At 32.9% G+C, this 18,618-nt stretch overlaps 1 protein-coding gene across 1 annotated transcript in view; it reads left to right on the forward strand.

Annotated features, from left to right (window-relative positions):
* The window catches only part of LOC149533946 (MADS-box protein AGL24-like), a 126,719-nt gene that overhangs the window by 43,823 nt on the left and 64,278 nt on the right, over positions 1-18,618 (forward strand). The window contains exon 2 of the mRNA XM_089804701.1: positions 5,122-5,179. Coding sequence (XP_089660827.1) covers positions 5,123-5,179 — 57 coding nt within the window. The 5' untranslated portion in view covers position 5,122. The remainder of the gene's footprint in view (positions 1-5,121; positions 5,180-18,618) is intronic.

The following is an 18,618-nucleotide window of genomic DNA, read 5'->3' on the forward strand; positions in this document are numbered from 1 at the left end:
CAATCAAGGCTTGGACACTCAAACACAAGAGTGGCAAGAGGTAAATACAACTAACCATCTATACCATAGCAGTATATGAAAACATGGGGAAAGAAACATCACAATGAACAAAAACAACCAAACTCTTGTGCGGTTCCTCCCAACTATAATAACATCATGAGACCTTAAAGGCCCTATCCATTCCCCACACATAACATCCCAAACCACAAACTAGATAGTTGAGACTGTCTTATGAGGGTGTCACTACTACAATGTAATAACATCATAAGAAGAAGAACATTTAACGTAGTAAACCAATGAAGCAATAGATATTTCAACTAAGTGAATCACATCATCTAATCATATTCTGAACATGATAAATAAGGAATGCATCAAATAAACTAACATAATTTAAAGATGATATCCAAGCATTCCAATTAAAGCATAAATCACAAAGGAGCATACTCTAGAATCTCGAATATACCAAGTGAACATCCAACATCGGTCACAACTGGAACTAGATAGTCTTTGTACACTGGTCGCCAATAGTGGTATAGGTAGCTACGCCTTCCAACCATGTGAAATTTATAGGTCCATTCCCACCATGCTGATAGAGATAATGATCCAACCACAAATACACATAAAACAAATGTCCATGGCTAACACTCATGCCAGATAGTAAAGATGACTGAAACCGAGATCATGAAACAATGCAACTAAAATAGGTCCTAGTTAGACACTCTATGGGTCAACTATGTAGGGACTCAATGGAGGGTGAGTCACTTGGAATTGGAAAGCCCAAGCTAAATATCGCGTGGAATCAAAACCTCCCTAGGAAGTGCATCACACCATGTCCTTGAACTAAATTGGGTGCTCACCTTTTTATTATATTATATTTATTATCTAGTAGTTTAATAAATTATCACTTATTTAAAACTTCTTCATGCTGACCCATGAAATAGTCACCAAGGCTGCAAGAGAAGCCCCTCCATGGTGTGACTCTACATACCCATGCTCATCACACAATGAGTGCCCGTAGGCAATGCATATTTCCAACCCAACCCCAATGAACATAACAACACTAAATACAATTAGGAGTTTAGGTCTAGCAAGCACCTGACAAATACATACATGTACTCATGTGGGGTGACACCAACACCATGAAGATCGTAAAACAAGGGTTGGATGAGAACACAAGAAAAACCACACTCAACCGAATACAAGCTCGAGAGTATAGATGTGTCACACATCCCAATACAACATAAAAGTGCAATAATAATTTGAAGTACATCCAAGTCCATGACCAACATTATGCCAAGAAAATTAGGTGGTATGAAAATCAAGGCAAAAACCTCAAAAACCCAACATTGACAAAAAAGAAAAAAAATTAAACCCATTCACCCCAAGGATGAATAAGCCATAAATTTCCAATAAAAATTGGGTTTGGACATTGTATGAAAAAACAACTAGCATGATGGTGCGAAACCCCAAACTCTCATCCTGAAAATCAAGGAAATGTTAATACCTAACCAACTGGGCAGAACTAGCAATTAGAAACAGAGGGGAACAATATTTCTCAACCTCCTAACATACAACTACTAGAAAAAAATTCTGAAACAAAGCTGAAACATAAAAATAAGAGAGCCATACCTGCTAGCCAAAAGGTAAAAAACATGAATTAACACAATAAAATAAATATCCCATGGAAGTTGCCAAAAGTTGCGGCAATCCAAGGTCTCCTCGAGTTGGATCCAATGAGGCCAATCTCATGATGATCCCATGCTCGTAGCTCCTATAATGAACATAAATGCAATCCTGCAGAAGAGGATTTGGAAAAAAACTCTTAATTTTCTTAATTCCAGAAGTGAGAAGTGAGGAATAAAATTCCTTTTTGGATACTTTTTTCACTTTTTGAGTGAATAATGGATTAGGGAAAATAACTAGGTCACCTAGTTAAACCCTAATTTGACCCAAATGAAAGCAGACTATTCCAAGTAATTGGAATTCATCTATGACAAAGTTGCTGGGAATTAAAATTAATTAAAAATAAAACTCAAAAACCCCTTAAACTAAAATCACATAATTTCTTAATAACTTTCACAATAAATGTAAACTTCTAAATGCAGACACACTCATAGGTCTAATCACATAATACAAACAATTTTGGATTTATTAAAGCACCAGAGGGTTTAATTTAAATAATTTAAATAGGATATGTCAACCATAGAGGGACACCATTGGTTAAATATGAACGACTGAATCACTAACTCCATGTACCTCTACTAGAGATATAAATCATGCACACTAAAATACATGATCAAATTCAATCACATATAATAACATAGCCGAAGTAATAAATGTAGTAAATAACCTAATTTAACCATTTATTTAATTATACTAAAATAATCCATTTACATCACCCACATTCACATAAAGCATCACAAAGCCAGAATGAGGTACATAACCATAGCATTAAATCCAATCATAGAACGTAATCATAAGATATGTCCAAATACTAGATAACCATATATCATCATAAAACATACTATCATCTCAACAAGACATCAGCATGCAGATATGATCAACTGAACAATATAGCAATCTAACATCTATGATACTGGAAATCAAAGTATAACATTTGACCATCAGGTCATCTCAAATGTAAAAATAGCATGAGTACAAGTATCTATTGGATCAAAATATAACAATGTATAGATTTCAAATATGAGAGGCACTACAAATTGCTTGTGCATATGCTGCTGATATTGATAAGTGAATCTGAGGAGATGGCCTAAGTTTTGTTGGAAGGAGAAGACTGATTACTTGAAGGATTGCCAAGAAAATCACAAACGAAGATGACAATGGGAATTTTATCAGTGAATCAACACATAGATTGAACAGTGATTTGAGCTTGCAAATGAGTTGTAATTATACGGATCAAAAGCCTATTGTTTTCTTTCTAACCATTATAAACATTTTGTATTGAAATCCCTTTAATAGAGGTTGACCTAACAGTCATTTGAAAGAGTTAATAGTCTATGTAAATCCTTTAACAAGGTGACATTCTAAATAGAATGACCAAAGTCCTCTAATTAGGCCACTCCTAATAGGGTGATTAAATCCTCTAACTAGGTCACATTTAATAGTGTGTATTGTAAACCTTTAACAGGGTTGGCTCCTAATAGAGCTCACTTCGAAAGAATGAAAAAATGGTGACAGGTTGCTAATGGTTTTTCCCAAATTTTGTTGCCATGTAAAATCCTAGTGTGAAATATGTGTTGAATTCTTTACATGTTTTACATTTGATAATGTTTACATTCAACAAAGTATGTTATGTTTAAGACATTAATTTTATTAGTACAATAGACACCGACCAACAAAAAGATAAGAAAAATTGTAAATGTTTTATGTTTAATTGTTCAAATGGTACTTATGACCTCGAGTAACTCATTCATGACCACCCCCTTCATTTATTCTAAATATTTCTAACATGGATAAGATAAATTTATTTGAGTATATGTATAAAAATAAGTATGGAGGTGAGTGCATGGAAACATATATATGTAACAAATATAAAGATTAAGAAAATGTTTACCACTAATATTAGTTATGAATATAAATTTTCAAATATTTCACCTAAATAAAGATAAATTTTAATAAAAATATCACGATTATATAATTTTTGTCATCATATTTATATATAATATAATTCTCACTACTTGAATAATAATGTTTGAAAATTATTATAAAAGGTTAATGTTTATTTATATTTTATAAGTACTTCTTACTCACATTTAAATATTAATAGATTATGTCAATTTAACATTAAGATGTAGTTATGATTAATAGAATATAAAGAAGGGAGGGTTATTGACAATACTATAATAAAATATAAATGAATTAGTTATAAAAAAATTGATCGGTAAAAGGCCTAAACCATAATATTATATTAATTAAGAGAATATTTAATTATGAATATAAATTTTCAAATATTTCACCTAAATAAAAAAAAAATTTAATAAAAGTACCACAATTATATAATTTTTGTCATCATATTTATATATAATATAATTCTCACTACTTGAGTAATAATGTTTGAAAATTATTATAAAAGATTAATGTTTATTTATATTGTATAAATAATTCTTACTCACATTTAAAGATTAAAAGATTATGCCTATTGAACATTAAGATATAATTATGATTAATAAAATATGGAGAAGGGAGTGTTATTGATAGTACTATAATAAAATATAAATGAATTAGTTATAATAAAAATTGAATGGTAAAAGACCTAAGCTATAATATTTTATTAATTAAGAAAATATTGTACATTTACTTTGTTCAAGCGATCACTAGTAGAAAAGAACTGAGTGAAAAGCACCTCCAATCTTGTCTAAGGAGCCTATGAATGCATGCATAGGTGCATGTAGGTGCAGGGATGCTATGGCCCCTACTATTTGTATTGTAAGGGCCTACGCATGCATAGGGAGGGCTGCTATGGCCCCTACTATTTATAAGGGCTAGTACAAAGGTTTATTATATATCTGGTAGGGCAGTGCCTGCCTTTATAATACTAGGGGGTGGGTGATAAGCCCTATAATTTTATGGGCTAGGGGACTTTTGTCCACTGAAAAACAATTTGCAAAAATTTAGGCTATAGGGGAATTCCCCTATTTACAAAGATTGCACATGTTTGGTAATTTTACAAAGATTACAACTTTGAAGCCTTTTCCTCCTGATTAAATTATATAATTTACTTTAGATGTTTCTCATTTTGGTTACATGATCTTTTTGACCCTTCAATATTTGGTCAATCCCTTCTTCCTAAACTATCATATAATGATTGTACAATTTATTTAGACCTACAAAACAATTCTTCCTAACCAAGATCATTGTTAGCTTGGTGAAATTTAAAGAGTAAAACTACATAATTCTGAATTGAGATTCCTCCTCAATACAAATGATCATTTATACATAAATAATCAACTTTAATAATGATATTAATCATTTTCCATTAATAAATTAGTTATGAAGTTATTTAACAATTTTTTAAATTTTTATTTTATATATTTTATTGTATTGAAGAAGATTTGAGCACAACATTGTTTAGATGTCTAATCTTCTATTTCAATTACATAGGATGCAATCAAATGGAAGATATTTTAAGGCTCAAAGCATTATCGATGATGATGATGAGGTAATGTGCTACATTAGTATATTTAAAAAAATATTTTAATTCAAATATGTGATATATCTTTCTAAATACTTTAAAATGTTTATTTTTCTCTTCTAACAATATTATTATAGGTTTTTTTTAAATAAAAATAGGTAATGATATGTAAATTAGACTCATATTTTTCTTGCATGATTATAAATTATTTATTTGTACAATAGTGGAAAAAATGAACTTGTTCTTTTGAATTTTGCTAAATGATTCTATGCAAATAATAGTTGAAAAAATATATTTTACAATTTAATTTAATCTAAATATTATAAAACTAGAATATATATTTGAAAACAATTCAAAATTTCATGCAAAAATATGTATCCTAATCAAGCCCAATCATAAGAAAAGAATTCCATACAAATTCAATCATCATCCAAGAGACACTACTTCATAAAAACATAAGAAACATATTACATAAATACCAAATCAAACCCAATTATTTCATAAAACTTTTAATTCCCTTGTTCCTCTATCAACCAAGATGTCATGTCAGTGAAATTTTTGTTCTTTGAGTTTTGTAGCACAAAGTTCAAGAGGCTATGGTGAATGGAGATGTTTGATTGACAAATAAGTGATAATTATGTTGATATTGATAGCAAGATGATACATATATGATAGCATAAGATAATATGATGAAGTTTGTACATAATATATGGCCAAGTTGACTACATGAGTAGACAAGATTAATACCAAAGTGAGGATAAATTATCTTTTATAGAAACCTTTTAAAAACTAATGGTCAAGATTAAGAGGAAAGATGAAATTGCATAGGATGAAATGCTAGGTAGGATTTTGAAAGGAGGGGACATGATTGAGAGGCAATAAGGAAAATGCGTGGTTAAGATTAAGTTGTAGAAGATTTCTATTGAATTCATAAGGTGCATTGGACCTAAACATATGCAAGGTGGAAAAAGGTCAAATGAAGAGATAATAGACAAGTGACACATGTAGAAAATTCAAGGGTTCATATATGTGATTGGTTAAAATAGAAAGAAAATAATTTATGAATTTTTACTAAATATATAAAGATATTTATAAATAGAAATAAACATTGTGGTAAATAGAGGAAAGAGTGTTAGAATAAATAGTCCATTGATATAATTGGGGGGGGGGGGGGGGGGTGTTGAATTAGGTATCCAACTAATATCATAATTATCAACCTTAAACAAACTTAACCATATGAGTAATATAAACTGAAACCACAACAAGATACTCATACACAATAACACCATATATCTTAACTAGAGAAACCCTTGATCAAAGGGAAAACCCTAGTGGGGATGGTACCCACAAGATAATGTACTAATATAAATATTCCTTGTTAGAGGATGGACCCTGTTAGGAGTCTATGAATACATTCAGTACATATGAGTCCCTGCTAGGAGACTTTGAATCCCAGTTAGGAGATTCCAACCCTGTTAGGAGTTGTGGAAGATAGTTGGATCCATTGCTCAAACAACTTCAAGGGCAAGGCCAATGAACCCACTGTCCAAATGATCTTTGTATTATTCCTTGCAGAATAATAGAATTGTACTCTATTGTTCCTTCCTCTTACTTTATCCTATCAACCAAACCTCTGCTACTTTTGATCTTGTAACTAGATCACAAATCTTGCATCCAATAATCCCTTAGATTGCTTACATGCAATCAATAAGCACTCTTCTCCTTTTTGCACTTCACACTTCATACAATGATCACAATACTTGAACACACACTAAAATCAAGGAAAAAATCTTTCCTTTATACCATATTTTCATAATAATTCCTTGAGTCATCCTTGAGGCTTTTCCAATTAATTATAATAAGATAATTAATTAATTACAATTACAATAGCACTATCTACTCACAGTCTATAAAAAAATTCACATGTGTGATACTAGGGCTTGCTTACTCACTAACGTCATCAGCTGATTATCCTCTATCACTTCCTGACTGTGCATCTCTTTATTACATCTCAGATGTAAGATAGCCAACAAACATCATGAACTACTTTCCCAATACTCTATCTTTGAACTACTCTTTGTAAATCAAGTACAACTTTTGTACATCTTTGACTTGGACTTTGCACACTTGATCACATCATCAAGACACTGTACTGAATATGTCCATAATTGTGCATCACTAGACAATGAAACCATTTTTTGTACTATCAAGATCTTTATCTATTCCTCAGCCAGTCTTTATAGAAACCATGCTATGTTGACATCAATGACAAACACAATCATGAATACAACATGTTAATACTCTCCAATGCTCAGTATACTCCCCAAATGTATTATCATTAGCATTCATGCTAACAATCTCCCCCTTTGACATTGATGGTATCATAGATGACAATAAACATCTAAGTTCCAATAATACCAAGTAATACTTTGTTGCTACTTTTGTTCTCATTTACTCAAATCCTCTCCATCAAGCAAGTTTGAAATCCTTTGGATTTTGAGATCGACATTAGCTATCAACATGCTAAAAAGAATGTCAAATGCAAAAAATGCAGATAGGTGCATACTTCTTCTTCTTAGAATGTTAATTGTTTACTTCACACTAAACAATTCACAATACATCAGGTGCATATTATTGCTTCCTTTCACGAATCTTTTTAAATCTCTCTAAAGAGATATCTCTCCTTCATACCTTAGAAGATGCTCTCCCCCATACCTTAGGAGATATTTTTTCATGTATATTCTCCCCCATTGACATCAATATCAAAGACCTCAATCTCACTATTAAAACATACCAATTGTTAAATACCAATTACCAGTATAAGCCATCAACCAACTCCAGTGATGAAAGAAACTATTCAATATGAAATACCTAGAGTCCTTAGTGACTCAGATCATCATAGATACTCCATTATATGAGAAGCATCAACATTTAGTCTACGTTAACAGTAGTGCTCTATACTACTGGACTAATGCACTCTCTGCATCATCTACTATAAAGTAGACAGAGGCATAACTCCAAGCATACCTCTTAAGTACTCAAAAGTATCTTTAGGCAAAGCCTTTGTAAAGATATTTGCAATTTGATCTTTAGTACTCACATTTTCCAATCTAATCTCTTTTTCTACTACTTTCTCTCTCAGCACATGATACTTAGTAGATATATGCTTAGACTTAGAATGCAATACATGATTCGCAGACATACTATACTTGTGTTATCATAGTAAACGATAACAAGTTCTTCAAACTTAATTCTAATATTATTTAACATCTTCTTCATCCATGTAACTTGATTATAGTTATTTGCTGCTACAACATACTCTTCCTCAATAGTACTTTGCAAAATACAATCTTGCTTTCTACTTAACCAAGAAACTAATCTTCCTCCAATAAAGAATGCTCCACCATTGGTGCTCTTTCTATCATCCATATTGCCTACCCAATCTACATCAGTATATGCACATAGAGTGAAATCACTCGATCTGTTATACCAAATTCCATAGTTAGATGTCCCTTTCAAATATCTTAATATTCTCCTTATTGTTGCAAAATGATACTCCTTAGGATCAGCTCAAAATCTAGCTACAATACCTACAACATTTGCTATAGCTGGTATAGTGTGAGTTAGATATTACAAACCCCCAATCATGAATTTTTACTTCTTCTGCTCTACTACTGGTGTCTCATCTTTACTTGATAATTTGTGACTAGTTATCATAGGCGTACCAATGGGTTTACAACTTTCCAAACCAAACCTTTTCAACAAATCTTTGAAGTACCTACCTTGTGAAATGAAAATACCATCACTATTCTGTATAATTTAAAATCTTAGGAAAAAAGTAATTTCTCCTATCATGCTCATTTCAAATTCATTCTTCATTTTGTCAACAAACTTATCACTTGCTTTATCATTACCTCCAAAAATGATATCATCAAAAAATATTACAATAATTAGCAAACCATTTTCAACTTCTTTCAAATACAAGTTATTGTTTATCGTACCTTTAGCAAATCCAAGCTTTTCAAAATAACTATCTGACCTTGCAAACCAAGTTCTAGGTGCTTTCTTTAGGCCATATAAAACTTTATTTAATCTACATACCATGTCTTTTTCTTCTAATAAAGGAAAACCTTCATGGTGTTCAATATATACCTCTTCTTCAAGTTCTCCATTTAGAAAAGCTGATTTAACATCCATATGATAAATCTTGAACTTATTTATTCGTTGCATAATCTAGGAACATCCTTATTGCTTCCATTCTCGCTAGAGGTGCATATATCTTCTCATATTCTATGCCTTCTTGCTATGAGTATTCCTTGCAGACAAGTCTAGCCTTGTTCCTCACAACTTCTTCGTGTTCATTATTTTTGTTTTTGAATACCCATTTGGTTCCTATCACATTCTTGTCTTTAGGCCTAGGAACTAACTCCCATGTATTATTCTTCACAATCTAATCCAATTGTTTCTTCATTACTTTAATCCAATGATCATCTTTACATGCTTCATCTGTGCTCTTAGGCTCAACTTGAGATATCAGACATATATCCTCATTTACTCTATTCCTTATCATCACACTTTTACCTTTACTTCCAATTATCTATTTAGGAAGGTAATTCTTTGTAAAATTTTTGTTACAGGTAGGAGTTGATATCTCAATTCTTATCTCTTCTCTTGGTTCAAATCTATGCTCTCCTTTTTGCTCACATATAGCACATCATTCTACAAATCATTGTTAGTCTCAAAGAAAGCTTCAACATTATGTCTAAATATTTGAGAATTATCTTCTTCTTCATCTTAATAATAATCTACCATCTTTTCCTTGGTTCCAAACTTTTCATCTATCCTTATATTTGTGCATTCAACTATTGTCTTAGTTTTATAGTTGAAACATTTGTAAGCCTTGCTTTTCAATAAATAACCAAGAAACATACCTTCATCACTTCTTGGATCAAACTTACCAATATCATCATCTCTCTTAATGTAACATTTGCTCCCAAATATTCTAAAATACTAAACTGATGGTGAGCGACCAAATCATAGTTTATAAAGTGTCTTGTACATACCTTTTTTGATATGTATTCTATTCAGAGTGTATACTATTATATTAATTGCTTCTTTCCAAAATGTCTTTGAAAAATCATTCTCAAACAATATTGCTCTCATTGCTTCTGCTAACGACTTATTCCTTCTTTCAACAATCCCATTTTTCTCAGGTGTTCTAGGTGCAAATAACTACCTTTTGATTCCATTATCTTCACAAAATATAATAAACTCTCTAGAGGTGAATTCTCCTCCTCTATTAGATCTCAAATACTTTATCTTAACACCAAATTCATTCTCAACTCTATTCTTAAATATCTTTAACTTCTTTAAAGCTTTAGATTTCTCTTTAAGAAATGCTACCCACATCATTCTAGTGAAATCATCAACAAAAATCATAAAATACCTTTCACCATAGAATCCTCTTATTCTAGAAGGACCACTTAGGTCTATGTGAATGATCTCTAGCTTCTCTTTGGTAGTGAACTTATTGCTAGGGAATGATACTTTCTTTTTCTTAGCCAAAATACATTCCTTACACTACATTAGTAGGGTTTGTAATCTTAGGCAAGTCTTTGACTAAAAAAGTGCTACTAACCTTTACAATATTATCAAAGTTTATGTGACAAAATTTTATATGCCACAACCAACTATTATCCACTTTACCCACCAAACATGTTATTTTAGTAGGATTCAACTGAACCTCTAGATCTAGTGCCAATTCTAATCATCTTACCATCTTTGTCTTTGATAATACAAGTCTTCTTAGTGAACTGCAATAGATAAGCCTTGTCCACCAACTATCGAACACTCAACAAGTTATGCTTCAATCCATCAACAAAATAAACATCATCAATGTTAGTTTTACCATCAAGAGTAGTGGATCCAATTCCTGTTATATGACAAGCTGCATTATTACCAACTCTAACAAAACCTCCATCATGATTCTTGAACTTAACAAACTTATTTATATCACTAGTCATGTGATGTGAGCAACCACCATCAATTATCGAATCAGACTTATTTTCCACTTGGCAAACTAGACCTCTTTCTTCTCTAATTTCTCTATCAAGATCGTCTTCCTTGATAGCCACAAATCTTAATTCATCATCACTTTCACTTTGACCTTTTTCATCATATTCTTCATCTTCATTAGCATACAGACAGTTTCTATCTCTATCTCTTCTAGGCTTGAACTTTTCCTTATACCTTTTCTCTCTTTTAGGACATTTAGATGCATAATAACCAAATTCATTACAAGTCCAACATTTAAAGATTTTTTTACCATATTTTTCTCTTCTCACTAGAAGGGCTATTCCTTCTTTAATCTTCTTGTCTTCATCAGATATGTTGCTACTAGCAAAATCTCCATGAGTGCTTGCACTCCTTGTAAAAGTATGTTGAATGTTCAATGCACCGAAGGCTGTTTCAAATCTTGCTAAATCTCTAGACTATCTCAGATCTGCTTCTACTTAGTTTGATTGTCCAACTAATGTTTCCTTTGTGAAATCCTCATTGCAAGGCATTACTAGCTGAATCATCTGAGATATTGGCTTGAATAGCGTTGTGAAACTTTTCAAGATCTTCCTTTTAACTTCATCATCATGATTGGTTCCACCATGAGACCAAATTCTTACAATAATTTGTTATATTCTACCAACATAACTTCTTACATATTCATCTTCCATCATTCTAGCATCTTGAAATGCACATATCCAATTTTGTAATCTCATCCACTTAGCATGATCATCACCTTCAAAAGTAGATTCTAATGCTTTTCAAATTTCATAAGATATTTCAAGTGACTTTACCTAACTATACTCATTCTCTGGAAGAATTGTTAGCAGAGCTTCTCTTGCTCTCATGTTACACATGAATAGATCTCTTTCTTCTTCATTGCATCCTTCAAGCTTTGCTTTTTCTACAATTGTCTTCTTTCCCTTTGTCAAGATCCAATATCTCAGACCCATGCACAACATATGAGTCTTCATCTTCTCCTTCCAACTATCATTGTTGGCCCCATCAAATCTAGGACTATCATTTCTAAAAATATTCACCATCGATCTCCCAAAGCTATTAAGCTTATCCTTCAAGGACCTGAGGCTCTGATACCAATTATTAGAATATATAGTCCATTGGTATAACTGAGAGGGGGGGAATCAGTTATCCAAATAATATCATAATTATCAACCTTTAAAAAACTTAACCATATGAGTAATATAAATTGAAACCACAACAAGATACTCATACACAATAACACTAGATATGTTAACGAGGGAAACCATTGATCAAAGGGAAAACCTCGATGGGGATGGCACCCACACGATGATGTACTAATATAAATATTCCTTGTTAGAGGATAGACCTTGTTAGTAGCCTATGAATACATTCAGTACATATGAGTCCCTATTAGGAGACTTTGAATCCCTATTAGGAGATTCCAACCCTGTTTGGAGTTGTGCCAACCCTATTAGGTGTTGTGGAAGACAACTAGACCTACTGCCCAAAAAACTTCAAGGATAAGACCAATGAACCTACTGTCCAAATGATCTCTATATTATTCCTTGCAAAATAATATAATTATATTGTATTGTTCCTTCCTCTTACTTTGTCCTATCAACCAGATCTCTGCTCCTTGTGATCTTGTAACCAAATCACAAATATTGTATCCAATAATCCCTTCGATCGCTTACATGCATTCAGTAAGTACTACACTTCTTTTCACACTTAGCACTTCATACAATGATCACAATAATTGAACACACACTAAAATCAAGGAAAACATCTTTCCTTTATACCATATCTTCATAGTAATTCCTTGAGTTGACCTTGAGGCTTTCCCAATTAATTATTATAAGATAATTAATTAAGTATAATTACAATAGCTTTGTTGGCTCATAGTCTATAAAAAACTTCACACGTGCAATACTAGGGCTTGCACACTCACTAACAACATCAATTGACTATCCTCTATCACTTCATGACTACACATCTCTTCATTACATCTTAGATGTAAGATAGCCAACAAACATCAAAAACTACTTTCCTAATACCCTGTCTTTGAACTGCTCTCTATAAATCAAGTACAACTTTCATATGTCTTTGACTTAGACTCTATGCACTTGACCATATCATCAAGAGACTATGCCAAACATGTTTATAACTGTACATCACTAGACAATTAGACCATTGTCCATACCATCAAGTTATGTGTTTGCTACTCTACCAGTCTTTACATGAACCATGCTATGTTGACATCAATGACAAACACAGTCATGAAAGCAACATCTCAATACTCTTCAATGCTTAGAATACTCCCCAAATGTAGTATAATCAGAACTCATGCTAGCAAAGAGACCACAACACAATAATAACTTGTGAGCCTCTCATGTGGGAGGTCTTGGAATCCTAATGAAATAATGCCTATAATTTAAAATCATACTGAAACTATTGTATATTTAAGTACTTTAAGAATGAAGATTGCTTGAGTCATGATTAACTATGACTCATGACTCAAGAAATCTTCATTCTTAAAATATTTAAATGTACAATAGTTCCATTATGATTTTAAGTGAAAGGCATTATTTCATTAGGAATCCTTATTGATTTTTTACATTTTAGACAATTTTTTTTGGTGAGATAAATCCACATTAAAAATATTCATATAAAGTGAGCTATGTCATGACTTCACAACACACACCCCATTTTTTAACAAAAAAGGGGACCCCCTCTTTGCTTTTAGGGCAAGGGATCCCAGTCTCCACTACAATCCACCTAGTTGAGTGCCTTGACAGATGGGTCTCCCTCTAGGTCTAGGTCAGTCTAAAATGTCTAGTTGGTTAACACAAAACAAAATTTGGGGAACTAGAAAATCATTTGTTTCCAAGTAAGAGAAATGTTCACACATGCTCACTTGCACACCCTTATAGGTGTGTTGGGTGCACACCTATTAAACCCCTACACCTATAAATAGGTGAAACCCCCTCTCCTATTAGTCATTTACATTCCTTGAACCCCCAAAGACCACTCATTCACACCTCCACTACTATGCATCCAATGATCATACAACACAAGGTATGCAAAGTGCCCACATGTGTACCTTGTGCACCTTAGCAAGGTGTGAAATGTGTGGCATGTGTGCCCCTATTTTAAGCATCATTGTTGAAGCAAGGCATTTTGACCATACCTTCACACCTTGCACACCAACACAAGTGAGCAAGGCGAAAAGGTTCCCTACTTGCGCATATTGTGAGCTCAAAATAAAAAGGTTGTGCCTAGTGCACTTTGTGCACCTACACATGTGTGCTAGGTACAAAATGTGTGCTTTGTGCTTTAGAGGCCTTTTGTCAATTTTGTTGATTTTTCGTTAAGTTTCTCATCAAGTTTTGCTAGTTTGGTCATACCAGTTGGTATCTTTTAATCTTTCAACATTGAATTATTGACATGTGTCTCTTGTATAGGTTTAAATGGCATCATCATCATCTATGGTGGCAATGATAGCACCCAAATCAATAAACTTCAAGTTTTAGGGTGCCCCAAAGAAATTATGGTGTGTAGACAAGTATTTAGAGGTTTGAGAGATAGAAATGGGACATATTGATTGGAACACATTGCTAGTTTTGTGTAACAAACCAATAGAGTGATCAGAGTTGATTTGGTCACTAATCCTAAGCAATTTAGTGAAACACAACTTCCCACCCCATGTCTATTCAATCTTTAGAGTTCCTCATGGCACTGGCCCATGATTGCATGCTAGAGGAGAAGGTTGTGAGAAGTTTCATTGGGGAGATGGTCTTGGACATATGCCCTAAAAATATAGAGAAGTTGTTCCACCTACGACCTACAAACCAATTCCAAAAGATAAATTTTGACATAGCAGACAAGTGGTACAGGGAACACGAATATGAGGTGAAAGGAATAGTGAAAGAGAAGTAACTTCTTGGTTGACCCCCTACCAATAGGAGACCTAGAAAGGTTGATATGTGTTGAGGACATATGATATACAATATTGGCTACGACATAGTGTTAGAGTAATAAAGTATTTTTCTTATTAATTAAATCATATTGATTCAATTATTAAGTCACTTATTATCTCTAGTTTACCAAAGCTAAGGTTTGGACATATAATAATGAATCTTCACTAATAAAGTATTTTATTAATTAATTAAATCACATTGATTTAATTATTAATTCACTTATTATCTCTAGTTTATTGAAGCTAAGCTTTGGACATTAATAATGAATTCTTGTATTAATTATTATCATGCAACTTAGGTTTTACTTTTTAGGGTCTTGATCTCCTTTATAATGGTGACCTCTCTTTCTAATCTAACATTTATTCACTTTTGATTATATCAATTTCTCTTTTCAGTCATCTAGAATGTCTCATCTCTGGATCTAGGAATTCTAGCCTCCATATCTTTTGCTCCTCTCCTTCTATGAAAGGACTAATGGGAGTTGTGGGGTTGATCTTTCATCAACTTCAACATGTTATAAGAGCTCCAGATCTTCATGCACCTATTCTATTTATGAGAGGCTTGACTTGGCTTTTAGATCTGTGTTGTTTTTTCTTTTAGAGGGTTTCATTTCTTAGTGTATTTTTGTAATAGATCTGGGGGGTCACCTTTTTTCGGTGCACTTTGAGCCCAAAAGGACCTTAATGTTGAGATTAAAGCACCCAAAAACCCCTATTTCATATAAAATTTGCCCAATTTGGACATAGTTATAATTTGAGGCAAAACAAATTGCTACTAAATTAGGCAGATTTCCCAAGGCAACGATTCTATAATTTTTAGGCACAAAAATTGAGATTTTTTGCTTAAAAATTGATTTTTTTTTTGGCATGGGATTCAATGTTTTCATATTGAAAAATCAAGATTTTTGACCCACTTCTTGGGGCAATTTTGGTATGAAATTGGCACACTTCCTAGGGCAATTTTTGGTATGAAACTTGTACATTTTCCAAGACAATTTCTAGTAAGAAAATAAAACATTTACTGATGTGATTTTTGGTGCTAGTTGGCACAAGTCTCGAGAGATTTTGGCACAAGTCTCAAGGTAGTGATTTTTATTTTTCCCTTTTGACTCTTTTTTGACCTAGCTATGATTGTTTTGTCATAACTTTCTCATCCAGCCTTGTTTTTTGCAAACAAGATATCATTAGAAAGTTGATTCAAAGCTAGTTGTGATGGTGTAGTTTATTTGTAATTTTGATGCTGTTTGGTTTCTATTTTATGAATTCAAAGTTAGAGATTCTATTTTGCACTCTAGGAGACATATCTTGAGATATTCTATTTCCCAGATTTTGCTCCAAGCACATCCTATTTAGTTTTTTCCTCTTTTGTGCTTAAGTAAATATCTTGGTTATTTTAGGTCTTGGAATATATTTCATTTATTTAGATGATTTGTCATGGGTTGTACTATCTTTTATATCAAACTTATGTCTCTTTTGATCTTTGTTGACATCCTTTTGTAGTATTTTTGCAAACACACTGAGATACAGTGTCACTCTATTACATTTCAGGTTCTTGCACATCTTTGTGTTTTGTTGTACTTGCACTACATTATAAAGTGCCTTTGGGGTTTTCATCTTGGCCATATTCACCATTTTTCTTTGTCAAGTGAATGTTCCTTCCATGACATTAACATCACGATGTGTTAATGACATGCACCATTATAGGTGTTTGTACTTCTTGTGCACTCTTGATGCTCTTGGTTCTTCTTTCTATAGGAGATATTGCATTCAGTTTCAATGTTCATATCCTACCTCTTAGCATTATGGGGGGGTTATGTTAGTTCTATTTCTTTCTTGGTTTGATGGAGTGACCTATTATCTAGTATTTGATACAATGTACAAGGTGATTGCAATGGATGGATACCTATACATTTCCGTGAGACAGATCATTTACCATATAGACATTCTTTCATTCCTATTTTTGGAGGCCATGAAGATACCTTCCATCTTTGATTGATCATCTCTTTAGATTTATTCTTCTCTACTTGCTCATGTTCTATATAGTGGAGGTTCTATAGATCAGCAATTTAGGAGTGTTTGTAGCTTAATGCTTTAGTGGTATTCTTCATGATCATTTTATTAGAGATTTGGTTGTGCTTGGGTACCTCATTTGAATTGTTTTTATTGTCGAGACCCAAATTTTCTATCCTAAAGCTACAAGATAAACATCCAAAGCATTCTTAAAAGAAGTAGCTTCCTGAAGATGGGCCTATCCCATAAATTAAGTATCATCCACAAACTGAAGATGTAAAATAGGAGGCAAGACAACACTCCATTTCTACCCATGAATCAAACCCTGGTGAGCACGAAGCCTAAGAAACTAGCCCAAACCCTCAGCTAGAATGATAAAGAGGTAAGGTGAAATAGGATCATCTTGGTGAAGTCCTCTAGAGGCACCAAAGGGCTCTAAAGGAACACCATTCACCAGAATAGAAAAAGAAGCTGAAGTAACACAACTCATAATCTAGTTCACTCAATGTTGGCAGAAACCAAAGGCCAAGAGGATCTTTTGGAGAAAACTCCATTTGACTCTGTCATAAGCCTTAGCCATATCCAACTTAATGAACATGTCTTGCTCTTTTGATGTATGCATAGAATGAATAACTTCAGAAGCAATAACAATTCCATCAAGAATTTGCTTACCAGCCACAAAATTGCCTTGTTCCTCTGAAATCACAACTAGAAGGCATATCTTGAGTCTATCAGCAATCAATTTGGTGATAATTTTGCACACAACATTACAAAGAGCAATGGGATGAAAGGATTCAAGATTGTCAACACCTTCTTTCCTAGGGATAAGAGTTAGTAAAGTACAATTCAATGCATGAAGCATTTGCTTATTCTAAAGGGAATCCTAAACCACCTCCAAGAGATCCATATTAATAATTTCCCAAAATTCCTAAAAGAATTTCACAAGGAAGCCATCTGGGCCTAGAGCTTTACCTTTATTCATCCCAAACACAACCTCTTCAATTTTAGATATCAAAATTGGACAAAGAAGAGAATCATTTATAGCATTAGTGATAAGAGAAGGAATGCATGAAAGAATTAAGTTCTCCTCCTTAGCTGCAGGTTGAGAATCCTTAATAAAAAGGTTAGAATAAAATTGAAGTTCTTCCTTGGTCATAACAGACTAAGAAGACATCTTAAGTCCTTCAGGAGTAACAAGAGAAGAAATATACCCTTTATTGCGATGAGCCTGAACAAAATGATGAAAAAAAGTAGTATTTCTATCCCCTTCTTGCAGTCAATCAATGTGAGCCTTTTGTTTCCTGTAAATCTCTTCTTGAGGTTCCCATTCTTCTATATCCTGCATAGCCTAGGATTCAGCCCTACCAAGAGCCTCTGTAAGCCTAGAGTCCCTGATTTGGTGAGTAATCACTATAAGATGATCTAGAGCATTCCACTTTCT

This window comes from Cupressus sempervirens, chromosome 10 (genome assembly GCF_028749045.1).
Source record: "Cupressus sempervirens isolate cs-2001-9-10 chromosome 10, ASM2874904v1, whole genome shotgun sequence".
Taxonomy (NCBI): Eukaryota; Viridiplantae; Streptophyta; class Pinopsida; order Cupressales; family Cupressaceae; genus Cupressus; species Cupressus sempervirens.